The sequence below is a fragment of the Stegostoma tigrinum genome, chromosome 31 (genome assembly GCF_030684315.1).
Source record: "Stegostoma tigrinum isolate sSteTig4 chromosome 31, sSteTig4.hap1, whole genome shotgun sequence".
NCBI classification, from domain to species: domain Eukaryota; kingdom Metazoa; phylum Chordata; class Chondrichthyes; order Orectolobiformes; family Stegostomatidae; genus Stegostoma; species Stegostoma tigrinum.
Genome location: NC_081384.1, coordinates 39704424 through 39731580, shown reverse-complemented (window position 1 = coordinate 39731580; position 27157 = coordinate 39704424). Strand labels below are relative to the sequence as shown.

The window sequence follows — 27157 nt, the reverse complement described above, 5'->3', positions numbered from 1 at the left end:
GACTGTAATCACTGTGGTTTAAAAGAATGAAGGGGATCTCAGAGAAACGTTTGAAAGTCTGACAGGACTGAGCAGGGTAGATGCAAGACAAATGTTCCTGATGGTGGGGAAGTCCAGAGTTTTTGGTCTTCTTTAAGGATAAGGGGCAAACCAATTAAGACTGAGACAAGGAGAAATTTCTTCACCCAGAGAGTGGTGTGCCTGTGGAATTCACTATCACAGAAAGTGGCTGAGGCCAAAACATTGTGTTTTCAAGAAGGAGGTAGATGTAGCTTTTGTGGCTAAACAAATCAAGGGATGGCGGGGGGGGGGGGGGGGGGGGGGGGGGAAGGGTAAAGATTAGGGTACTGAGTTCAATGATTAGCCATGACCACGTTGAAAGATGGAGCATGCTCAAAAGGTTAAATGCCTTACTCCTGCTCCTATCTTCTATTCTGTATTCAAAACAGCTCCACCACCCAGAAATTATATTGAGGTATCTATCTTCAAGTGCAACATGCTTATGGAGAAACGATGAATTTTATTGCACTTTCTGTAATATCCAACTCAAACCTTTGGAATATATTTTACAAATAAAGTTCTTTGGGGACAAAGAAAATCTTTGCTACCTTGAGGGGCTGATTTATGGCATTCAGACAGAGAGGAAAAAGACAGACAAACAGACACACAGAGTGTGCACAATAGATTGTAAAGGACCTGAAACATGTGCCATTAATTTCTGTATCATTCCCTATCCATTTTTCCCACTGAGTCCAATGGGAGTTTTCCATAACATTGAAGTCCAAATTAAATCTTACCACGGGGCCTGAATGCAGCAGATTTCCCCAACCACCACTGCCCTCTGAGATATACTGAAATAAGTGGTTGTTGACTTGCTCGCCGAGCTGGTAAATTTGTTTGCAAGCATTTTGTCACCTTGCGGGGTAACATCATCAGTGCTCCTCCAGTGAAGTGTCAGTGTTCTGTCCTGCTTATTATTCATGCGTTTCGGTTTGCTGGGGTGGGTGGCATCACTTCCGATTTGTCTCTTAATGTTTGGTATATGGGGTCCAGCTCTATTTGTTTGTTAAGGGAGTTCCGGTTTGAGTGCCAGGCCTCCGGGAATTCTCATGCGCATCTTTGCTTGGTTTGTCCGAGGATGGCTATGCTGACCCAATCAAACTGGGACAACTTAGTTGTAATGAGAATAAAGGATCTGACAACCACAAGTAACAGAACCAACATTATTTATAAGACACTGTGTGAAGATTGCCAAAAACATTACATAGGGCAAACCAGAAGGAAACTAGCCACCAGGATTTATGAACACCAACTAGCTATCAAAGAGACATGATCAGCTATCACTTATTTCAATAGACATGGACAAAGAGGGACACCAATTCAACTGGGACAAGGTAGCCATCTTAGGACATGCCAAGCAAAGACACGCAAGATAATTCCTGGAGGCCTGGCACTCGAACTGGAACTCCATTAAACAAACATGTAGAGATGGACCCCATATACCAACCACTAAGAAGCAAAATCGGAAGTGATGCCACCCACCCCAGCAAACCGAGACATATAAATAACAAGCAGGACAGAACACAGACGCTTCACCAGAGGCACACTAACCATGATACCTAGCAGGGTGACAAAACGTTTGCGAACAAACTTGCCAGGTAAGCACCACAAGTTCTCACCCTCAGTGAAATACAAGACAGAGACATTTTACAGCCAAGCTCAAACACAGTTGATCAAATCCATATCTGCTCACTGCCTTCCCTACAAAAGTTCGATTTCTGTTGAACTGAAGCTGATTATGAAAAGATGACTTGTGTTGTTGAAGTGAACTCCCAGACTCTGGGGGAAACTTAGAGATCAAGATACAAACCAAAGCCTCCCAGTTAGATACGTAATATTCTCACAATGTTTTTCTGTTGGCAGGTGAAATTCAACCAAGGGACAGCTACAAGGATATTTTGCATTCCAGGAGAGATTGCTGTAATGGATATCCTGGTAGCTGTATTTGTTACAGTGCTTCAATCTTGAGGCCTCAAATGTTGCAGAAGCCTTCTAGTACACAACTCTCACATTTTTTATTACCCTAATTACTAACAACAACCTGTATTTATACTGAACCTTTAACATAACAAAGCATCCCAAAGCGCCCAACAGCACTATTAAACAGGATTTGACACCAAAGCTCAAAGTCAGGCGACCAAAACCTTGGTCAAAGAGACAAGTTTTAAATGAGGACTACAGAGGGATAGGTTTTGGGGACGGTATTGCAAATCATGGGGGCAGGCAGCTGAAGAACAAACACCAATGTTGGTGCAATTAAAACTGTGAATGGTCAGGATTTTGAAGAAAGTGAGGGTAGAAATTGTGGGGGCACTGGCCGTAATCTTTCTGTATTCCCTATACCCTGGGAAGGTGCTAGAGGGTGGGCTTGCACACATTATGGCCTCAGTCAAGAAAGATTGTGAAGATAATCCCAGCGATTAACTTCAGTGGTGGAGAAACAATTAAAGAGGATTAAATTAAAGATTCGGAACTAAGTGTATAATTGTGGGTGATTAGGAAGAGTCAGCACAGATTTCCAAAGGGGAAGTAGTGTTGAAGTAAACTTGGAGTTCTTTATTGACAAGGGAACAGAAAGGCTCAATGAGGATACAGCTGGTGATGTTGTCCAGGTGGATTTTCCAAAATGAACTTCATACAGTGCTGCACAACAAAGTCACAAGGAAAGTTGTAGGTGATGGAATAAAAGGGACAACGGCAATGTGGATATAAAATTGGCTGAATGCTAGGGATTACAGTAATGGTTAATGGATTTTTTTGGGGTTGAAAGATTTGTACTGGAGCTCCATAGGGGTCAGTATTGGAACCCTTACTTTTCCCGTTACACATTAATGATCTAGATCTTGGTGTACAGAGAATAATTTCAAAGCTTACAAATGATGCGGAACCTGGAAGAATAATAAACTGTAAAGAGGGCAGTGTGGGACTTCAAAAGATAGTTGACAAGTTGGTGGAGTGGGCAGATAGGTAGCAGATGAAATTCAATGCAGAGAAAAGTGTGGGATGAAACTCTTTCTTAAGAAAATCATTGAAAGACAATACAAAATATGGGCTACAAATTCAAAAAGGATTGCAGGCATTGAAGGTCCTCAGTATAATTGTGCACAGATCATTAAAGGCGGCCGGACAAGAGGAGAGAGCAGTACGTAAAGCACAAAGTTTTGTGGAGTTCAGTAATAGGAAGGAAGTAACCACTATGATGGGATTCTGGGTGTGAGTTTGCTCGCTGAGCTGGAAGGTTAGTTTGCAGACATTTCGTCACTTTTTTTTTGAAAAAATATATACTTTATTCATAGAATGTACAAAAAATAAAACATTTATACACCTACCCAGTCATGCAAGCCACTCCGGGTTACCCGGGGGTACGTACACCAACTAAAGGGAAAAAAAAAACAAAACAGAGAAAAAAGAAACAAAGCAAAGAAACCGCCCCGGCAGTCGTCACCCCGCACAGTCCCAGTTGGCCCCCTGACCAGTTGGGGAAGGCGCCAGCTGGGCCCAGTTACCAGATAGGATTCTTTTCCCTTTTCTGGACGAGGGGGCTCATACGGTGGTCTTTCCCCACCGCGCCTTGGCGGCGGCTGCCCCAAGCTTTAGCGCGTCCCTCAGCACGTAGCCCTGGACCTTGGAGTGCGCCAGTCTGCAACACTCGGTCGGGGTCAGTTCTTTCAGCTGGCAGACCAGCAAGTTGCGGGCAGACCAAAGAGCGTCTTTCACCGCATTGATGGTCCTCCAGGCGCAGTTGATGTTGGTCTCGGTGTGCGTCCCCGGAAACAGCCCGTAGAGCACGGAGTCCCGCGTCACGGAGCTGCTCGGGACGAACCTCGACAAATACCACTGCATCCCCCTCCAGACCTCCTGCGCATAGGCACACTCCAGTAGGAGGTGATCGACAGTCTCGTCCCCCCCGCAGCCACCTCGAGGGCAGCGTGCGGTGGTACAGAGATTCCGGGCATGCATAAAGGATCTCACTGGCAGAGCCCCTCTCACCGCCAGCCAAGCAATGTCCTTGTGCTTGTTTGAAAGTTCTGGCGATGAGGCATTCTGCCAAACGACTTTGGCAGTCTGCATGGGGAACCACACGACGGGATCCACCCTCTCCTTTTCCCGAAGGGTCCTGAGGATACTACGTGCTGACCACTGCCTGACGGCCTTGTGGTCAAAGGTGTTTCCTTTCAAAAATTTCTCCACGAAGGACAGGTGGTACGGAACGGTCCAACTACTCGGAGCGTTCCGCGGCAACGAGGCCAGGCCCATCCTTCGCAACACCGGGGACAGGTAGAACCTCAGTAAGTAGTGGCACTTGGTGTTTGCGTACTGAGGATCTATGCACAGCTTGATGCAGCCACACACAAAGGTAGCCGTCAGGGTGAGGGTGGCATTCGGTACGCCCTTTCCCCCATTTCCCAGGTCTTTGTACATGGTGTCTCTGCGGACCCGGTCCATCCTCGACCCCCAAATGAAGTGGAAGATGGCCCGGGTGACCGCAGCGGCGCAGGTCCAGGTAATAGGCCAGGCCTGCGCCACATACAACTGTACCGAAAGCCCCTCGCACCTGACAACCAGGTTCTTACCCGCGATGGAGAGGGACCGGAGCGTCCACCTGCCCAGCTTCTGCTTAAATTTGGAGATACGCTCCTCCCAAGTCTTAGTGCATGCCCCAGCTCCACCAAACCAAACACCCAGCACCTTCAGGTAGTCTGTCCTGACGGTGAAGGGGATGAAGGAGCAGTCGTCCCAGTTCCCGAAGAACATGACCTCGCTCTTACCCCTACTGACTTTGGCACCCGAGGCCAGTTCAAACTGGCCGCAGATGTCCAACAGCCTACTCACCGACCGACGATCGGTGCAGAAGACGGCGACATCATCCATGTACAGGGAGGTCTTGACCTGAAGGCCTCCGCTGCCTGGGATAGTCACGCCCTTCAGGCTCACGTCCTTCCTGATGGAGGCGGCGAAGGGCTCCACACAGCACACGAACAAGGCAGGAGAGAGCGGGCAGCCCTGCCTGACTCCAGATCTAACAGGAAAACTGTCTGATTCCCACCCGTTGATCGAGACTGCGCTAACGATGTTGGCGTAGAGCAGCCGGATCCAATTGCGGATGCCCTCCCCGAACCCCAATTTGGAGAGGACGCCCCTCATGTAAGCATGAGAGACCCTGTCGAAGGCCTTCTCCTGGTCCAGGCTGATGAGGCAGGTGTCCACCCGCCTGTCCTGTACGTAGGCGATCGTATCCCTGATGAGCGCGAGGCTCTCAGCGATCTTCCTGCCCGGCACAGCACAGGTTTGGTCAGGGTGAATCACCGACTCCAGGACAGACCTGACCCGGTTGGCAATGACCTTGGCCAGGATTTTGTAGTCCACGTTCAAAAGTGAAATGGGACGCCAATTCTTAATTTCTTCCCTCTCCCCCTTCCTCTTGTAAATGAGGGTGATGATGCCCTTCCTCATGGACTTGCACATTTCCCCTGCCCGAAGCGCACTATCGTACACCTCCAGCAGGTCCTGGCCGACCAGGCCCCACAGAGCAGAATACAGCTCGACCGGTAAGCCATCACTTCCGGGAGTCCTATTCCTCTGCAAGGACATGAGGGCTCTGGCCAGCTCGTCCAGGGATATCGGCCGGTCCAGCCACTCCCTCGTGCCGTCGTCTAAGACCTCCGTGATAGACGACAGGAACGACTCGGAGGCCGTGCTGTCCGTGGGCTTCGTGTCGTACAGTCCGGCATAGAAGGATCTGCTGATCCTCAAAACGTCGGGCCGAGATGACGTCACCGAGCCGTCGTCCTCCTTCAGCCGGCTAAGCACAGAGCTCTCTTTGTGCACCTTCTGAAAGAAGAAACGCGAGCACGTCTCGTCCTGCTCCACAGAGCGGACCCTGGACCGGAAGATTATCCTGGAGGCCTCCGTGGCGAAGAGCGAGGCTTGCTGGCCCCTCACCTCGCGGAGGTCCTCCGTGACATCGACCCCCATCAACTGCAGAAGGAGCAGGTTCTGCACCCTTTTCTGGAGTCGCGACAGCTTTCCCCGCCTCTCTCTTGCCTTCTGAACACCCTTGAGGACAAAGAACCTCTTGATGTTCTCCTTCACCGTCTCCCACCAGTCGCCTGGAGACTCAAAGAGGGGTTTCACGGTTCTCCAACCGGTGTACTCCCTCTTAAGCTCCTCAACGTTCTCTGGGGTCAACAGTGTCGTGTTGAGCTTCCACGTCCCCTTGCCGGCCGGCTGGTCGTCCTGTAAGTGACAGTCGGCCAACAGGAGGCAGTGGTCAGAGAAGAACACCGGCTCGACACCAGTGGATCTGACCGAGAACGTCCGTGACACAAACAGGAAGTCTATCCTTGAGCGGATAGACCCGTCTGGCCGCGACCAGGTGTACCTCTGCTGCGCTCCGTCTGCAGGGGTGCTGAAGACGTCGAGCAGCTTGGCGTCCTTCACCGTGCCCATCAGGAATCTGGACGTGACGTCCAGTTGAATCCCCCCACCCGCTGTCCCCACGCCGGATCTTCCATCTGCATCAATGATGCAGTTGAAGTCTCCGCCTAGGATGACCGGCCTGGACGTAGCCAGCAGGGGTGGAAGCCGCTGCAGGACGTCCAACCGCTCACTCCGTACCACTGGGGCGTACACGTTGATCAGCCTCAGGGGAGCATTCCTGTAGGTGATGTCAGCCACTAGGAGGCGCCCCACCACCACCTCCTGAACTTGAGAGGTGAAGTTGTGCCCCCGCAGCAGAATAGCCAGGCCCGAGGAGCGACAGTCGTTACCCCCCGACCAGATCGAAGGCCCACAGGTCCAGGCGCCGGACCATTTCCCGTATCTGCCGAGGTGCGGTATCCCGCACTCCTGCAGAAACAGGAGGTCCGCCTTGATGGTGGTCAGGTAGGCCAACGTGGACACACATCTCGCGGTTGACTTGACGCTGCGCACATTAATGCTCGCAATTCGTACCCCCATTGTGGGCAGTGACCGCAGTACCCTCCCCAGGTCCAAGGTCCAGCCCCTCCATCTGTCCCTTCATGCCCATTGCCCGGGCTAACTGCTGGACGCTCTCTGGGCTCAGGAAACCGTCTGTGCTGCCTTCCGGGTGGCATGCCCCCGCCAGGGGTGCGGAGGCAGGAGGGTCCGGTTCCGGATCAGGCTGGGGACGTGCTGTTTCCTCCTTCCCGCCTGGAAGTTCCGGGGGACCCTCCAGTGCTCCAGCGGCACTTGACTGGGTGTTGGAGTGAGCCTCAGGACGCCTCCCGTCACCTGGAAGCGGGGTGCTGCTTTCCTTCCCCCTCGAGACCTTTAACTTCTGCTTCGGGTGGGCCCTCTCCGAATCCTCCTCGTCAGAGGAGCTCTTATAGCCCCCCTGTAGCTGCCTCTTCCCTCCTGATTGTTGCGGTTCCTGGGCCCGTCGACACACCTTCCTCCTCGCTTTCCGGACTGTAGTCCACTCCCCTGGGTTGCCTGTCGCCGCCTCCATTGGCTCCGGGTTGTCGGGGGGGGATCGGAGCCTGCAGGGGTGCTTTGCTGGCCTCGGGCCCATCCTGCAGGGCCGGGCCCTCCTGCACGGCCTGGCCCTCCTGCACATTAGTGGGGTCCTTGCTGGGCCCTGGTGCCTTCCTCTCCTCCGGGGGGGCTGGCCCCGCATTTCCCCTGCCGGCGACCTGGGCGTAGGTGGTCCCCCACTGCGGGCATGCCCTATAGAAGTGGCCCGCTTCCCCGCAAAGGTTGCAGCTTCTCTCTCATGGGCAATCCTTTGCAAGGTGTCCCTCCTCCCTGCAGTTCCTGCAGATGGTGACTTTGCAGTCGGCCGCCATGTGACCTGACCTACCACAGGCATGGCAGACTTTAGGTTGCCCTGCATAGGTCAGGTAGCCCCTGCTCCCGCCGATCGCGAAGCTGGACGGTGGGTGTGCGACATTCCCGTCTGCGCCCATCCTCAGCGTCACCTTGACCTGCCTCTTACTCGTCCAGATGCCAAAGGGGTCCACGATGTCAGTTAGGTCCCCTTCCACCTTCACATACCTTCCGAGGAAGGTCAGGACATCAACTGCTGGCACATGCGGGTTGTACATGTGTACAGTCACCATACGGCTCCTCTGTGCTGGCATCACAAACAGTGGGACAGCGGTCAATACAGAGAGGGGGCCCTCACCTCCTTTCTCCTTGAAAACCTCCAGGAAGTGCTCGCAAAGTTTGGCACTCCGGAAGGTCACATCGTAAAAACCCCCTCCGGGGAAATCCTGCAGGCAGTAAATGTCCGCAGCAGCAAACCCACAACAGTCCAACAGGACCCTCTTCACGAAGAAGGTGCGGTCCACAGGTGCACCTTCATCCACCTTCTTTACAGAAACACGGATGGTGTTCCGGACCCCCTGACCTGGGGCACGAGCACTTGCCGCAGCCATCGTTGCAGGTTGGCTGCTCCCCTGAACCAGCGTTAGGCCGAAGCCAGCATTAAGATCCACTGGTCGCAAGGGTGCACAGCCAACCCGACGTCCTCCTTTCACCTCCAAGACAGCACTCTCGTCCTCTCAGTCCACAAGAGAGTGGGTCTTTATTGTGTTTGAGATGTAAGCTGGTTCACTGAGCTGTAAGGTTTGTCCCCAGATGTTTCGTCACCATTCTAGGTAACATCATCAGTGAGCCTCCGACAAAGCGCTGGTGTTATGTCCCGCTTTCTATTTATCTGTTTAGGTTTCCTTGGGTTGGTGATGTCATTTCCTGCATTTGGTGACGTCATTTCCTGTTCTTTTTCACAGGGGATGGTAGATTGGCTCCAAATCAATGTGTTTGTTGATGGAATTCCGGTTGGAATGCCATGTTTCTAGGAATTCTCGTGCCTGTCTCTGTTTGGCTTGTCCTAGGATGAATGTGTTGTCCCGATCAAAGTGGTGTCCTTCCTTATCTGTATGTAAGGATATGAGTGATAGTAGGTCATGTCGTTTTGTGGCTATCACCAATGCAGGAAATGACATCACCAACCCAAGGAAACCTAACCAGATAAATAGAAAGCGGGACATAACACCAGCGCTTCGGAGGCTCACTGATGATGTTACCTACAATGGTGACGAAACGTCTGAAAACTAACCTTCCAGCTCAGCGAGCAAACTCACATCCAGAACCTCAACCTGAGCTACAAATCTTCTCAAAACTCACTATGATGGGATTATATTACAGGCTTCCCAATAACCAGCAGGTGACAGGAGAACAAATAAATGGACAGATTATGGAAAAATGTGAAAATAACAGGGTTATTGTGGTGGGTGATTTTATATTGAATAGGGCCCGCTTAGTACTAGGGGCTTGTATGGGGGATTTTGTTAGGCCTGTTCAGTTAGGTTCTTAAAACAATATGCAAATAGTCCAACTTGACAAGGGATTGTCCTAGACTAGGTATTGGGGAATAAGCCCAACTTGGTGATAGAAGTTTTAGTGGTGGGGGGAGCATTTTGTCAGCAGTGACTATAATTCTGTAAGTTTTAAGTTACTTATGGATAAAGATAAGTCATTCTTGGGTGAATGCACTAAACTGAGGGAAGATTAACTAACACATTGTTAGGCAGGAAGTGGGAAATGTGAATTGGGGGTGGTTGTTTGAGGGTAAATCCAGATCTGGCATGTGGGAATCTTTTGAAGGCCAGTTGACTGGAATTCAGGACCTGCATGTTCCTGTGAAAATGAAGGATAAGAACAGACAGATTCAGTAACACTGGATTACAAGAGAAATTGACAGCTGAGTCAAAAAGAAAAAAAGAGAGACATGTATAAGGTTTCGGAAACTAAAGACAGACACAGCCCTCAAAGAATACAAGAGCAGCGGCACAAAATTCAAACAAGGGATTAGGATGATTAAACGGGGCCATGAAATGTCTTTAGGCAAACAGGATTTTTTAAAAAATCTCAAGGCATTTTATACACATATAAAGAAAAGAGGAAAGGGTAGGTCATAGAGTCGTAGAGATATATACAGCACGGAAACAGGCCCTTCAGTCCAATTCATCCATGCTGATCAGATATCCAATATAAATTAGTACCATTCATCAGCATTTGGCTCATATCTCTCTAAACCCTTCCTATTCATATACCCATCCAGATGCCTTTTAAATATCGTAACTGTACCAGCCTCCACCACTTCATCTGGCAGCTCATTCTATACAAGCACCACCTTCTGCATGAAAAAGTTGCCCCTCAGGTCCCTTTTAAATCTTTCCCCTCTGATCTTAAATCTATGCCCTCTAGTTTTGTATTCCTCCACCATGGGGAAAATAACTTGTCTATTTACCCTCTCCATGCCCCTCATGATTTTATGAATGACTATAAGGTCACCTTAGTCTTCCGACACTTCAGGGAAAATAGCCCCACTCAAGGGCAAAGGAGGGAATTTATGTGTGGAACCAGAGGAAATGGATGAGGTCCTTAATGAATACTTGGCATCGGTATTCACAAAGGAGAAGTGGTGGATGGTGAGTCTGGGACAGGGTTTGTTGACATTCTAAAGCACATCAACAAAGAAAAGGGCGGCATGGGTGTTTTAAAAACCACTAACCTAGACATGACCCCGGGACTTGATGTTATCTATCTCAGAATGGTGAGGAAGACAGGTTAGGAAAATGTTGGGGTCTTGTACAAAATTTTTGTGTCCACTTTAGTCATAGGAGTGGTGTCAGAGAACTGAAGAATAGTCAAAATTGTTCCTTTGTTTAAGAAGGGCAACAGGGATAGTTCAGGAAATTACAGGCCGATGAGCCTTATAATCAGTGATACGGAAATTATTGGTGAAGATTCTTCAGGGTAGGATTTACTGATATTTGGAAAAATATGGACTTTTTTGGGATAGACAGCATGGTTTTCTGCAGAGAAGGTCAGATCTCAAAACTTGATCAAGGAATGGTATGGAATTAATTTTCCAAATATAGATGGGGACTGCCAAAGTGTTAAGGGCAATCGGATGGACAGGAATTTGTTAAGCGTATGCAAGAAAATTTTCTTATTCAGTATATGGGTGAGCCTACTAGATAAGGAGCAAAACTTGACTTCTCTTGGGAAAGAAGGGAGGGCAGGTGACTCAGGTGTCAGTGGGGGAGTACTTCGGGGTCAGCAATCATTATTCCATTTGTTTTAAAATATTTATGGAAAAGTATAGACCAGATCTAAAAACTAAAGATTTAACTTGGAGTAAGGCCAACTTTGACAGTATTGGCAAGACCTTTCAAAGGTTGATTGGGAGAAGCTATTCACATGTAAAGGGACAGTTAGACAGCGGGAGGCCTTTAAAAATAAGATAATGAGAGAGTCCAGAGACAGTATGTTCCTATTGGTGTGAAGGGCAAGGCTGGTAGATGTAGGGAATGCTGGGTGTTTAGAGGAAATTGAGGCTCTTGCAAGTATAGAGAGCTGGGATCAGGTGAATCCCTAGAGGAGCATAAGGGCAGTTGGGAGTACACTTAAGAGGAAAATCAAGAGGGCAAAAAAGGGAACATGAGACAGCTTTGGCAAAAAGGCTTAAGGAGAATCCAAAAAGATTCTACGAATACATTAACAGCAAAAGGGTAACTAGGGAGAGAACGGGACTCCCTAAAGATCAACAAGGCTGCCCTTTGTGTGGAACTGTAAGAAATGGGTGAGATACTAGATGAGTTCTCTGGCTTTTCCTTGCAGCCTTTCTTAAATAATGGCAGAACATCAGCCACCTTCCAGTCTATCGGCAGCTCACTCGTTGTTAAAATATCTCTGCTAGGGGCCCTGCAATGTTTTCCCAGCTTCCCACAATGACCTAGGATACCTGTGATCAGGTCCTGAGATTTAGCTATCTTAACGCATTTTGACATCTCCAGCAGCTCCTTTTCTGTAATATGGGCTCCTTTTCAAGACATCACTTTGTATTTCCCCTAAGTGCTCTAGCTCCCAGGTCTTTGAGTAACTACTGACATGAAATATTTATTTAGGATCTCAGCCATCTCCTGTGGTTCCACACAGATGTCATCATTGATCTCTAAAGGGGCCTACTCTCTTCCTAGTTACTCTTTTGACCTCAATATAATTGTAGAAACTCTTTGGATTCTCCTTAATCTTATCTGCCAAAGCTATCTTATGTCCCGTTTTTGCCCCCCCCCCCCCCCCCCCCCCGATTTCCTTCCAAAGAGTTCTCCTATATCCCCTATGCTCCTCATTTGATCCCAGCTGTCTATACCTGACATATGCCTCATTCGTTTTCTTGATCAGAGCCTTAATATTTCTTGTCATCCAGTGTTCCCAACTTCTTGACAGCTTTCCCCTTCACACCAACAGGAACATGCTATCTCTGAACTCCTGTTATCTCGCTTTTGAAAGCCTCCCACCTGCGAGATGTCCCTTTATCTGCAAACAGCTTTCCCCAATCAACTTTTGAAAGTTCCTACCCAATGCCATCAAAATTGGCCTTGTCCTAATTTAGAACTTTAACGTGTAGATCAGGCCTGTCCTTTTCCATATATATTCTAAACTAATGGAATTATGGTCACTGGTCACAAAGTGCTCCTCCTTGGTCACTTGCCCTGCCAAGAGGAGGCTGTGTTTTGCCCCTTCTCTAGTAGGCCATCTACATAGTGACTGGCAAAGTTTTATTGAACACACTTAAATTCCTCCCCACCAAAGCCCTTAATACTATGGCAGTCCCAGGCTTTGTTTGGAAAGTTAAAATCCCCTAATATTACAACCCTATTATCCTTACAACCATCTGCGATCTCCCTACACATTTGCTCTGCAATTTCCCACTTGCTGTTGGGATGCCTATAGTACAATCCCATCAAAGTGATCACCCCCTTCTTATTTCTGAGTTCCATCCATTTGGCTTCACTGGATGATCCTCCAGAAACATCTCTAAATACTGCTGTGATGCTTTCCCCAAACAAAAATGTCACCACCCCCCCCCCCTCCTCACATGCCTCCCTTTTATCCTTCCTATTGCACCTATACTGTGGAACACTGAGCTGTCAGTCCTGACCCTCCCTCAGCCATGTATCTGTAATAGCTGTGATATCCCAGTGAAGGGGGAGAGGAGGTTTGACAGAGGTTTTCAAAATCATGTTTGGGATGAATAGAGTAGATAGGGAGAAGTTGTTCCTGCCCATAAAGGAAGAACAACAACAGGACAGATTTAAACTGGTGTACAAAAGATGTAAGGGTGATGGGAGAACATTTTTTTCACATAATGAATAGTTGTGGTATGGAATGCACTGCCTAGATGTGCGGTGGAGACAGGTTCTATTGAGCCATTCGGAGGGCATTTAAAAAGAAATAATTTTTGCAGGGATAAGGAGGGGGGAAGCAGGAGATCAGCACTAGGTCATGAGAATTGTTTGAAGAGCCAGTGTTGGTATAAGGATCTCCTTCTACCATCACAATTCCGTGATGCTGTGCTCAACAGGCTGGACTTAGTGAAACCGCAGGAGCTCAGACATTTCAGAAGCTGTGAGATTAAAAGAGATAACAGGGATAAGGAAAAGTGAGGCCATGCAGGGTGTTAAGAACATGAATGATAATATTAAAATTGAGCCATTGTGGGAAAGAAGGAAGACAGAACTTGATGCAAATAAGGATATGGGCAGCAGACTTTCAGATAACCTCAGTTCAAAGGGGGTCGTGTGTGGGAAACCAGCTAAGGGTGTATTGGAATAGTCTTGACTACAGGCTGGAGTCATATCTAGCATGTAGGAGGATGGTTGTGGCTGTTGGAGATCAGTCATTTCAATTTCAGGAGTTCCTCAGGGGAGTGCTCTAGGCCCAACATCCTTTGCTGCCTCATCAATGACCTTTCCTTGATCAAAACGTCAGAGGTGGGGATGGTCGCTGATGACTGCACAATGATCAGCACTATCTGTGACAACTCAGACACTGAAGCAGTCCATGTCCATGCACAGCAAGATCTGGACTATATCCAGATTTAGGCTGACAAGTGGCAAGTAACTTTCACAATACACATATGCCAGACAATGCCAATCTCCAACTAGATAGAATCTAACCATCGCACTTTGACATTCAATAGCAATACCATCACTGAACGCCCACTATCAATACCCTGGTGTTAGCATTGACCAGAAATTGAACTGGACCTGGGGTTATCACTGACCAGAAACTGAACTGGACTAGCCATGTAAATACAGCAACTACAACAGCAGGTCAGTGGCTAGGAACCCTGCACTGAGCAACTCACCTCTTGACTCCCCAAAGCTTGTCCATAATGCAAACAATTTGGGAGAGTGATGGAATGCTTGCCTGGATGAGTGCAGCTTCAACAACACTCAAGAAGCTTGGCACCATCCAGGGCAAAGTGGCTTGCATGACTGGCACCGCATCCACAAATGACCATTCCCTCCATCACCACAGGAGCAGTGTGCATCATCTTTCAGATTCATCGAGGATCCTGCGATAGCACCTTCCAAACTCATGACCACTTTCAACTGGAAGGTCAAGGGCAGCAGATGTATGGGAACACCACCACCTACCAGGTCCCCTTCAAGCCACTCATCATTCTGACTTAGAAATATTTTGTTGTCCCTTCATTGTCGCTGGATCAAAATCTCAAAATTCCCACCTTAACAGCATTGTGGGCCTGCCTAACGCAAATGCACTGCAGCAGTTCAAATTAGTGGTGTATCACCATCTTCTCAAAGGCAAGTAGAGATGGGCAAGAAATGCAGGCCCAGCTGTCGACGGCTACATCCTGAATGAATAAAGGTAAAAGGTACGAATAAGGTTTCAGTAGTAGAGGAAATGAGACAGAGGTGGAGTCAGATGATGTTGTGAAGATGGGTATAAGTGGGTATTCGTGACAGAGAGGATATGTGATTCAAAACACAGCTTGGCTCACGTATAATATCAAGGGTTATCAACCATCTGCTTTAGTCACAGGCTGCTGATGTGAAAAAGGTCTATATTTGGCAGCTACGAGTTTGAATTAGGTACTAAAGACATTGACTTCAGTCTTCCAATATTTAATTTCCACTCATCAAGTGCAGGATGTGGGATAAACATTTAATCAAATAATTTAACAACAGTGGAGAAGTCAAGAGATGGTGGATAAAAGGCAAGAACTCGCTGTCACCACCTACTTGTTAAAACTAATGCTGCCTTTGGACAAGGGGCGGCACGGTTGCTCAGTGGTTAGCACTGCTGCATCACTGCGCCAGGGACCCTGGTTTGATTCCAGCTTGGGCAACTGTCTGCGCGGAATTTGCACATTCTCCCCGTGTCCACGCGGGTTTCCTCTGGGTGCTCCGGTTTCCTTCCACAGTCCAAAGATGTGCAGGGAAGGTGAACTAGCCATGCTAAATTCCCCTGTAGTGTCCAGAGATATGCAGGCTCGGTGGATTGGCCATGGTAAATGTGGGGTTATAGGAACAGGGTGTGGGAGTGCATTTGGGTGGGATGCTCTTTGGCAGATTGGTGAGGACTCGATGGACCAATGGCATCTATCTGCACTGTAGGGGCGCTATGATATGATGCCATGGAGCTACAGCATTTCAAGTAAGGAAGAGGAGTGGGTTCGTTAAATCTTGCACAGGGAAGGGAGATGAATCAGATTATGATACAGGAACAAGGAGGGAAATCACTGCAAATGACCCTCTGGCCAGGATTTAATGGATAAGAATGGAAGATGTGTGTCATCTCACACAGCTAAGTCATGCAGGAGAGGCATAGGATGATGTGTTTAACCACAGAGGCTATAGACAAGTCAACAAGGACGAGGGGGGCTAGTTTACCTCCATCACAATCAAATAGCATGTTATTTAAACATCCGATTAAAGGCCTTCTCTTTAACAGCCTCGAAAGCAAAGCATGGTCTGACTCTTCATTCTGATGTCTGCTCTCAGTTTCCCGTTTACTGCTTCAGCAAGTCTGAAGGGTTATGTGCTCTCTGCTGTTCCACAGTAGACTGGGGGAAACAGTCTGCATTTTTGTAGCAGAATATTTCATAAATAATAATTTCACGACCTGGTGCTTAAGGCAGAACTGTGCCAATCAAAGCAGTGATGTATGTGATGTTGTGCCCACAGGGAAATACTCACAAGTAGAAGGCTTTTTCCGGGATTTGGACTCACACCAGACAGTCAAGCCATCCTCCTGCAGTTTCATCTGTCGCTCTTTCTTCCACAATCTCGATTTGATTTTCTGTAAGTTGCTGCCTGCCATCATAAATTTCACATCTTCATCTTCGTAAAGTGCTGCAAGAGTCAGGACGGCAATATAGGTCAGAGAAGGCAGCAACTCAAAAACACAACATCCAGAAAGATTCCGTCTTATTTGCTGTTAGGGGATCTAAGTTACAAAGGTGAGCGCCAAAATGAAAATATTGAAGAAAAGTTGCTAATTAACCCTTTCATTCCATGTTTAATGTTTAACTTCAGTCATAGTCATTTGACCAGATTCATGGCTTCTTCTTTGCAATCAGTCCTGTTTTTAGAATCACTGCACATTGCAGACAAAATCTGCCATTCAGCCTAAAGCGTTTGGACTAATCTCATTCTCCTGTTCACTCCCATAACTATATTTTTCTGAATTTTTAAGCACATTCCATGAATAAGAACACCCAAGTTGACTTCTAAAACCTCAATATATCCCTGTCATTATGCAGGCAGTCAAAGCAAGTCTAAACCTCAGCATATAGTATGTTTACTGCCACCGTCCTCTCAGACCAGGGATCTACAGGGCTTGATGGTCTAGTGTGTAAAAGGGAAACCACTAGAAAAGGTCCTTGTAATGTGAGGTTGTTGACTTACTCGCTGAGTCGGTGTGTTTGGTTGCAGATGTTTCATCCTGCTGCTAGGTTAACATCATCTTTGCGCCTCTGGTGAAGTGTTGGCATTCTGTCCCACTTGTTATTTATATGCCCCGGTTTTGCTGGGGTGGTTGGCATTTCTTCCAGTTCTGTTTTTCAGTGGTTTGTATATGAGTCCAGTTCAGTGTGCTTGTTGATGGAGTTCCGGTTGGAATACCAGGTATCCAGAAATTCCCTGGTGTGTCGCTGTTTGGCTTGTGCTATTATGGATGTATTGTCCCAGTTGAATTTATGTCCCTCCTTGTCTGTGTGTTTGACCCCTTGGTATCAGAGTAGCCTGCCAACCAACAACCACCCTGCAACAGCTACTGATGAATGTAAAGGATCCCATACCCACAACCAAGAAAACTATCGTAATACACAAAATACCACGCAAGGACTGTGAGAAACATTACATAGGCCAAACTGGAAGAAAACTGACAATAAGGATCCACGAACACCAATTAGCCACCAAGAGGCACAACCAATTCTCACTGGCCTCAATACACACTGACAAAGAATGGCACAAATTCGACTGGGACAACACATCCATAATAGCACAAGTCAAACCGAGGGCATGCCAGGGAATTCCTGGAGGCCTGGCATTCCAACTGGAACTTCACCAGCAAACACATTGAACTGGACCCAATGTACAAACCACTGAAAAACAGAACTGGAGGTGACGCCAGCCACCCCAGCAAACCGGCGCATATAAATAACAAGCGTGACTGAACACCAACACTTCACCAGAGGCGCAAAGATGATGTTAACCTAGCAGCGGGATGAAACGTCTGCAACCAAACACACCGGCTCGACAAGCAAGTCTGCAACCTCATCCAGAACCCAAGCTACAAATCTTCTCAAAAACTTGTCCTGGTAACGTGTTGCCCATTAACAGCTAGTTACAAATTCCATTGATAGGACAAGCAATGTTGCAAAGTCTTGAGCAGGACCAGATACTGGGTCTCACCCTTTGAAATCCTAGACTCTTCTGTTTACAAATCCATATGATATTTTTATAGTGGGTGGTGTTTTAAGATGCCCACAGGTATTAACCTTTTCATACCCTTTGTACACCACCACCTCCAAATATGGGGACTGACTTACATTAAAAATCCATTTGATTCACTAAATGTCCTTTAGAGTGTTCTGTGTCAACTCTGAAATTTTCTGCAGCTGAAAGGGACTCTACTAAATAACCAGCCAACCATACACAGACAGTCTTGGAGGTGAATGCCTGGCTGCACGTATTTTCTGTGACAGTCTATAGTACCACAATACTGCCTGCACAAGATCCTGTAGATCTGCTGGGAAGAAAGACGCACTATCACCCTGTTCAAGAAGGGGAGTAGAGACAACCCTGGTAATTATAGACCAGTGAGCCTTACCTCACTTGTTGGTAAAGTGTTGGAAAAGGTTATAAGGGATAGGATTTATAATCATCTAGAAAAGAATAAATTGATTAGGGATAGTCAGCACGGTTTTGTGAAGGGAAGGTCATGCCTCACAAACCTTACTGAGTTCTTTGAGAAGGTGACCAAACAGGTAGATGAGAGTAAACCGGTTGATGTGGTGTATATGGATTTCAGCAAGGCGTTCGATAAGGCTCCCCACAATAGGCTATTGTACAAAATACGGAGGAATGGAATTGTGGGAGATATAGCAGTTTGGATCGGAAATTGGGTTGCTGAAAGAAGACAGAGGGTGGTAGTTGATGGGAAATGTTCATCCTGGAGACCAGTTACTAGTGGTGTACCGCAAGGATCAGTGTTGGGTACACTGCTTTTTGTCATTTTTATAAATGACCTGGATGAGGGCGTAGTAGGATGGGTTCGTAAATTTGCAGACGACACTAAAGTCGGTGGAGTTGTGGATAGTGACGAAGGATGCTGTAGGTTGTGGAGAGACATAGATAAGCTGCAGAGCTGGGCTGAGAGGTGGAAAATGGAGTTTAATGCAGACAAGTGTGAGGTGATGCACTTTGGTAGGAGTAACCGGAAGGCAAAATACAGGGCTAATGGTAAGATTCTTAGTAGTGTAGATGAGCAGAGAGATCTTGGTGTCCATGTACACAGATCCTTGAAAGTTGCCACCCAGGTTGACAGGGCTGTTAAGAAGGCATACAGTGTTTTAGCTTTTATTAATAGAGGGATCGAGTTCCGGAACCAAGAGGTTATGGTGAAGCTGTACAAAACTCTGGTGCGGCCGCACTTGGAGTATTGCGTACAGTTCTGGTCACCGCATTATAAAAAGGATGTGGAAGCTTTGGAAAGCGTGCAGAGGAGATTTACTAGGATGTTGCCTGGTATGGAGGGAAGGTCTTACGAGGAAAGGCTGAGGGACTGGAGGCTGTTTTCATTAGAGAGAAGAAGGTTGAGAGGTGACTTAATTGAAACATATAAAATAATCAGAGGGTTAGATAGGGTGGATAGGGAGAGCCTTTTTCCTAGGATGGTGACGGCGAGCACGAGAGGGCATAGCTTTAAATTGAGGGGTGAAAGATATAGGACAGATGTCAGAGGTAGTTTCTTTTCTCAGAGAGTAGTAAGGGAATGGAACGCTTTGCCTGCAACGGTAGAAGATTTGCCAACTTTAGGTACATTTAAGTCATCATTGGACAAGCATATGGACATACATGGAATAGTGTAGGTTAGATGGGCTTGAGATCGGTATGACAGGTCGGCACAACATCGAGGGCCGAAGGGCCTGTACTGTGCTGTAATGTTCTATGTTCTATGTTCTATTCCTGAAAGGCTGCATTTATCATGCCTAATTCAAGTAGTCTGCACATCCCTGCATACCATGGGCAATTTACACAACCAATCCACCTAACCTGCACATCTTTGGGCTGTGCGAGGAAACCAGAGCAAATCCATACAGACACAGGTTAAAAATGCAAACTCCACTTCTGAGGCTGGAATTGAGCCTAGGATCTACAGGTGCTGCAAGGCAGCAATGCTATCCACTGAGCCACCATGCCATGTTGTGGGCTAGGGATTTCAGCTATGTGTGAAGGAAGTTAATGTAAGAGGAGAGACAGTAACTGTGCATAGGGAAGGAACGGATTGGTCTGTTTGAGAGGGATGAGGATCTGTGAAAGGGGATTGTCAATGAGAGGGGGTGAGCGTAGAGGGTTTTTCTTTCTGAGGAGGATTCTGTGTGAGGGTGGAGGGTCTGAGAGTGTGGTGGGAGTAAAAGTGTGGAGGTGTGTCTGTGAGAAGTGAAGGTCTGGAGAGTGAAAGGGAGTCACTGAAAAGGACTGTTGGGGAGTGGGAATGTGTGTGGGCGGGGGCAGTTTGAGAAGGGGTGTTTTGAGGAGTCCGAGAGAGATTGTGTGGAGGGTCTAAATGTAGTGAGGGGTCAATAAGTGGTAGAGGACTGAGAAGGGGATGGGGTGACCAAAGCGGGTTGTCCAGGGTGGGTGCAATGAGTGTTCAGGGTTTGTTTTGATTTATTGTTGTCACATGCACCTAGGTAGAGTGAAAAGTTTTGTTTGCGAACAGTCTAGGCAGATTCTAGGGGTTATTTTGGAGGAGTCTATTAAATGAAAGGGGGGGGTTTCTGAGTATGGGGCCGAGTCTGAGAATGTGGAGAGGGGTCAATGGGATGGAGGTTTGTGAGGAGGGGTGATTAAAGGGGTTGTGGGGGGGGGTGTAATATGAGTATAGGGGTTTTATGAGGAGATGGGGGTTGGTGTGTGTGTTGCATCAATTTGTGGAGCCAGGATCAACGACATTGAGGTGAACTCTGATTTAACAATTATCCCAACATCCTGGAGAACAGTGGATCACAAGAAACGATGGCAGCTGCTGAGACACACTCTGGGCTTTTGAGGTTTGTGTCAGTTGTCATGGTGCAGAGGTGTATGGACCATCATGGTGTGTTTAAACACAGGACAGTGCTGCTACAGAAAGCAGTGGGTTAAATCAGGACCTTCCAGAGACAGTGTTTGGAAATGGAGTCACTTGAGTGTGGGGAGTGAGTCAGTGACCAGGACAGATATTGCTGAGCATAATGGATATGCAGAGTGTGGAGAATAACTTTCGTTACGTCAGCACACTTCCAAACGATGAGGAGACACTAGGACCAAGGAGCCAGGAGCCAGAGGGACACGGTGGTGAAAATGGCCTGGACTCTGGGGGTGGCGTCTTCTCTATGTTGATGAGGCCAAATGTAGACTAGGTGACTGTTTCACCGAGCATCTCCGCCTGGCCTGTAATGGCCAAGTAACCTCACAGTCTCTGCCCATTTCAACTCCCTGCCCCACACCCGTCCAACATGTCCATTCTGGGCATTCTCTAGTATTGCAGCAACTCGCAACGCAAATTTGAACCACACCTTATTTTCCACCTGGGAACTCTATAGCCCCGAAGTCTCAACATTGGAGTTCTTCAATTTCAAATGACCTTCCCACACAAGCCTCGGCTCCCCTTCCAGGCCCACCACCTCCCTTCCATTTCCCTGGTTGAGCCTCCCTTCCAGCCACCAACTGGATTCATCCCTCCCATCGACCAACAAGGTCATTCCTACCATGGTATACCACCGTTCTGCCTCCACCCATTCCCCTCCTCTTTATCTGCAGCTCCCCCTACACCCACATCTAGTCCTGAAGAAGGGTTACACCTGAAACATTGACTACTCCTTTCCTCCAGATGCTGCCTGGTCTGCTGTGTTCTTCCAGTCTCCTGTTGGTCTACATTGGATTCCAGCATCTGCAGTTTAGTTGTCTCTGGTCAATGGCCTGGACTCTGGGGGCAGGATCAACGGCCAGAGTCAACGGCCAGGTGCCTGGAGGCAGCGACCAGTAAGTTGGTGCTGGTTGCTGGGCACTATAGCCAGCAGCCTGTGTTTGTGTTGGGCGAGGGTGTGGGAGGGAGCATTGACAGCTCTGAGGACCACCCTCACAGCCACCTTACACACATCAGGTATCACATCCTCAAACAGTGGGATGGGTGGGGAAGCTGGGAATTAAGGTGGCTGACTGCCTCATTCAGAGAGCTGGCTCAGGTAGGAGGGGTTAAACGGTCTCCACCTTTTGCTGTAACCAGCTTGTGATTCTGTGCAATGGGTCTAATTAAAGATCAGTTTTGTCAGTGGCACAACACAGTTGCAATGATATTTTCATATGATGTGTACCATGAAGATGTTGGTGTGTTACTGAAGTCCATATGAAATCAGGAGTTCAGTTTAAAGTGAATTGGAGTGAAGGGCACAGAAGCTAACCAGATACACATGTTTGCAGGAAATAATCAGCCCTGAGCTTTGGGCACTCCTGGTGTTATTGGTATGCAACATGGGATCAGGGTCATAGAGGTATTTCTTCATGGGTCATTTCAGTCCCTTAAATGCCCAATACCCTTTTTGTGGTGACAGGAATACTCCTGGGGTGATCTTAAGACAGGAAAGCAGCCACTTATCTCATTTCCAAGTGCCAAATCGTCAAACATCAACGTAAAGGTCCAACTATTTATTTAATCACTTGTAGCTCTGTCTGATCTGGCCTTTGCTCAAACACATGCACTTTGCATCAGTAACCACCAGGCAGTGAACAGGAATCAAGTAATGAATGAGCACCACCAGGAGTTCAGAGGCATCACTTTCAATAACAGCATCAGATTCACAGGCCTGTGGCTAATAGCAGCTTACTGAAGCATAGACCCAACTGCAAACTATAAACCTGGTCTCAATGGGTGAGGAACTCTCCATGTTACCAGTGCTCCTCCAACTGTAAGCCCTTTCACAGCGCAATTTCAATCTTTTAACCATTGGTAATCAATCACTCTTTCTGCTGCCAATGACCCCAAGGTTTGAAATTCTCTCCTTAAACTTCTCAAAGTCTCTGTTCTTCTTCATTACAGTTGTTAAAACCCAATTATTAAACCAAGTTTATGGTCAACTCTCCTAGTATCTCCTTTTATGGCTCAACGGCTACTTTTATTTGTGAACAAAGGCATTATATGAATGCTAGTTATGCCTGTTGTTTAAAAACACAAGGGGCATGTCTCATAATCTTGAGTTCCCGCCAAACAGCCGTACTCAGTTGGAGGCTGAAGGTCATACAGTCTCTGCTCCCTGAGAATGTGACCTCTCCATGGGAACATGCTGCCCACACACAGGTCTGCCTGCAATCTGGATACTCAGTCTATGTCTAACAGTTTGTTAGAAATATTTCTAGCCTCATTTTATAATCTTTAATTCTTCACATGACTGGAAGTAGTGAGTTAAACATGTGTATTTCCTCTCCTGAATCAGTATCAAGTCTGGGTTCATTTAAGACAGCGACAAACTGTCTCAGTACAAAGCACATATCTCAGTACGAAACAAAGTCTTTATAGTCACCAGATGATTTAATTACACAAACTTCAGTAACTGTCTTATTATAGAGGCATCAACAACTGAGACCCAGTGAAAGAGACTGCTCTGTCAGCTGATTTTTCGATTTCATGCCAGAGAGCTTGCACTTTCTCCAGTCTAGGTTACACAGCACAAAACCAATCCCTATAGCCCTGGATACATTGTGTACCAATGCTATCCACTGTACCAATCCCTTTCTGTGCGGTACCTCCTATGCATTGATCTCTACCTCTGTAGAGTACACGCTTATGTACCAGTCCTGACTTTGTGGGTCACTGACTTATACTTGTCCCCATTCCCCTGGAGAATACTACTTTGTACCAGTCTCTAAAATGCCCCTTGGCACATTGATATGTATCGGCCTTGTATACATGTAGCAGTACTCTGTGGTTGGACTACATTTTGGCCTGTCTCGCATTCTAGGTCTCTGACAAACTTTTGGTGATTGACATTCAGCAGGGTGAGAGGTGCACCCTGAATTTAAATAATTTCTGCCCGGTCTTCTGGTATCAGCAGCTGACTGCTAAGAATTGGTGTCCGTTGGTCACTGATCGTGGCATGTTGGCTCAGTGGTTAGCACTGCTGCCTCACAGCGCCAGAGACCCGGGTTTAATTCCACCCTCGGGCGACTGTCTGTGTGGAGTTTGCACATTCTCCCCATGACTGCATGGGTTTCCTCCCACAGTCCAAAGATGTGCAGCACAGGTGGATTGGCCATGCTAAATTGCCCATTGAGCCCAGGGATGTTTGGGTTAGACAAGGGAAATCAGGGGTAGGATAATGGGTCTGGGTGGGATGCTCTTTGAAGGGGCAGTGTGGACTGAATGGCCTGTTTCCACACTGTAGGGATTCTATGACAACTGACCGCTTGCTGGATAAATGTCTGCTGACACCAAGGTTCTCCTGTGAAATCCTAAGAACAGTCTTGTGTCAGCCTATCATTGCACTAACGTTCCACAAAAGGCCAAAGATGATAGCGAGCTGTCCGAGTTCAACCTTTACAACAATCACAAAATTCAATTTTGTGTCAGTTACAAATTCCAGCAAACAAGCACCTGACTTCAATATCAGCTCCTTCTCCCCATTACGGTGGGTTCATGCCAAAACTAATTCTGTACAGCTTGCAGTATGCATTTACACACAGGAAAACAGAGTACATGGGAAGTCAACTGTAATTTCAGTCCCTTGACTGCTAACAGGAGGGTCAGCAAAGTGTCATGAATCAATGAGCAGTTTCACATGAGTTGGCGAGGGCACGAGCTGGAAGGTAGGAGTACGCTGTTTCTTGGTGCAATGTTTTGCAGCTTGCTTAGAGGAGGAAGCATGGTTTAGACATTAGTAACTGCGATGGCTCTGGATTAATGATGCTCCAGGACATTGGCCCAGGGTCCTCAGCACCTTCGAGAAAATAGCTGCACGGTCCCGCCATGTCCGTGGTGTGTTGGGAGTTTGCTGCCACGCTCTCTACACAGTACCAGCTGATAGCACATGGCACTCAAAAGGTATTAATAGATTAAGCACCTCGCCACCTTTGAACAGCCAGACCCTAAACCACAAGTATAGTACTATCTTCTTTGTGTACAAATAGCACGGTCAGTCTCACTCTAATCAGAGTTAGTCTGTCATTCGGATTCAGCTGCAGAAGCGCCCAATGTAACTGAAAATCTATGGTTCAGTATCAATGTCTCTTCGATTACTGAGCAGTGGCAAATCTAGAGATTAAAAACATCCAGTCTTGAGAAAGACATTTTCATAGCATTAATCACCTCTGCACATTTGGCTGTAAAGTGCTTTGCAATGAAACCCAGAAGGTAAAACCAATAAAGTTAGCGAATGAGACATACTGGTATGACTTGCTCTGTATACTTCAAAATGGAGGTCCAGTACACCCAGTACGTTAATTTGTTTCAAGTATTACTGTTTTAACTAATTTTCTTCCCTAAACTGTACATGCTTTTGAAGTGCAATCACCATTAGGAACAGGAGATTAATTAGCTTCTTGAACCTGTTCACTATTCACTGTTTAATTGTAGATGTAACCCAATTCTATTTACCTACCTTCATCCTTGCTTTAGTGACTTTGGATGCATATGAAAGATATGAATGAAGTATTTCTTGAAATAATAAGACAAACCTTATCCCTTATCCATAACCCTCTCTTGTATTGCATAGAAACGCCGATCTTTATACAGCAAGATCCCAGAAGTAGTTTTGCGATACTTTAATGGGGCCTGAACTGTCTTGCTGTGCCACGTCAGAAAACAGCTAAGAATCCACAACATTATGTAGGTCTGGAGTCACATATAGGCAGCTTTCCTTCCCTAAAAGGACATTGGGTATCAGGTGACGTTTTTACAACCAATGGCAGTTGTCATGGCCACCATCACTGAGACTAGCTTTCAATTCCATGTCATAACCATCTCCAATAAGAGACGGAAAATCACACCCCTTGACAGTGAATGGCATTATCATCACTGAATCCCCCACTGTTAACATCTTGGGGATTACCAGTAACCAGAAACTCAACTGGATTTGCCACTAAATGCAGTGACTAAAAATCAGGTCACAGGCTTGGAACATCACAGCGGGTAACTCAGCTTTCGACTCCCCACAAGTCTGTCTAACATCTGCAAGGCATAAATCAGCAGTGTGATGGAATACTTCCCACTTGCCTCGATGAGTGCAGCTCCAACAACATTCAAGAAGCTTAACACCATCCAGGACAAAGCAGCCCGTTTGATTGGCACTATATCCAAAAGCATTCACTCCCTCAACCACTGATGCTTATTAGCAGCAGTATGTAATATCTACAAGATGCACTACAGAAATACACCTTACAGAAATAAATGGATATCCAATGCATAATTCTCCAACACTTCCACCATCTGCAATCTGACCCCATGCCCAAAGACATTTTTCCCTCCCCATCCTTATCTGTTTTCCGGAAGAACCACTCTGTGACTCCCTTGTCCACTCCACACTCCCCACCAGCCCCACCACAACCAGCACCTTTCCCTGCAAGCGCAGGAAGTGCTACACCTGCCCCTACACCTCCCCCCTCACCCCCATCCCAGGCCCCAAGAAGACCTTCCACATCAAACAGATGTTCACCTGCACATCTGCTAATGTGGTATGCTATATCCGCTATTCCCGATGTGGCTTCCTCTACATTGGGGAAACTAAGCGGAGGCTTGGGTACCACTTTGTGGAACACCTATGCTGAGTTTGCAACAAACATCAGCACTTCCGAGTCACACACCATTTCAACTCCCCCTCCCACTTCTTGGATGACATGTCCATCCTGGACCTCTTGCAGTGCCACAACGATGCTACTCGAAGGTTGTAAGAACAGCATCTCATATTTTGCTTGGGAACCCTGTAGCCCAATGGTGTCAATGTGGACTTCACAAGCTTCAAAATCTTCGCTCTTCCAACTGCATCCCAAAACCAGCCCAACTCGTCACCACCTCCCTAAACTGTCCTTCCTCCCCCCTATCCATTCCTCCCACCTCAAGCCATACCCCCATCTCCCACCTACTAGCCTCATCCCGCCTCCTTGGCCTGTCCGTCCTCCCTGGACTGATGTATCCCTTCCCTAAATCCCGACCTACACTCACCTTTACTGGCTCCAACCCCGCCTCCTTGACCGGTCTGTCTCCTCTCCAATCATCTTCTTTCCACCTCCCCCTCTCTCCCTATTTATTTCAGAATTCCCTTCCCCTCCCACATCTCTGAAGAAGGGTCCAGACCCGAAACGTCAGCCTTCCTGCTCCTCTGATGCTGCTTGGCCAGCTGTGTTCATCCAGCTTTACACCTTGTTATATAGTCCTTCACTCTGAGTTTATGCACCCACAAGGGAAAGCAACCTTTCTGCATCTACTCTGTCAAGCCCCACAGTCAACAGTCTGATATGTTTCAATAAGGTCTTCTCTCATTCTTCTCAACTCCAACTAG

At 47.3% G+C, this 27157-nt stretch overlaps 1 protein-coding gene across 3 annotated transcripts in view; it reads right to left on the bottom strand.

The window, feature by feature from the left end:
• The window catches only part of LOC125466175 (1-phosphatidylinositol 4,5-bisphosphate phosphodiesterase delta-3-like), a 151208-nt gene that overhangs the window by 117357 nt on the left and 6694 nt on the right, over nt 1–27157 (bottom strand). For all 3 annotated transcript variants that reach the window (XM_059638836.1, XM_059638837.1, XM_059638838.1), the window contains exon 2: nt 16101–16256. In XM_059638836.1, coding sequence (XP_059494819.1) covers nt 16101–16256 — 156 coding nt within the window. The remainder of the gene's footprint in view (nt 1–16100; nt 16257–27157) is intronic.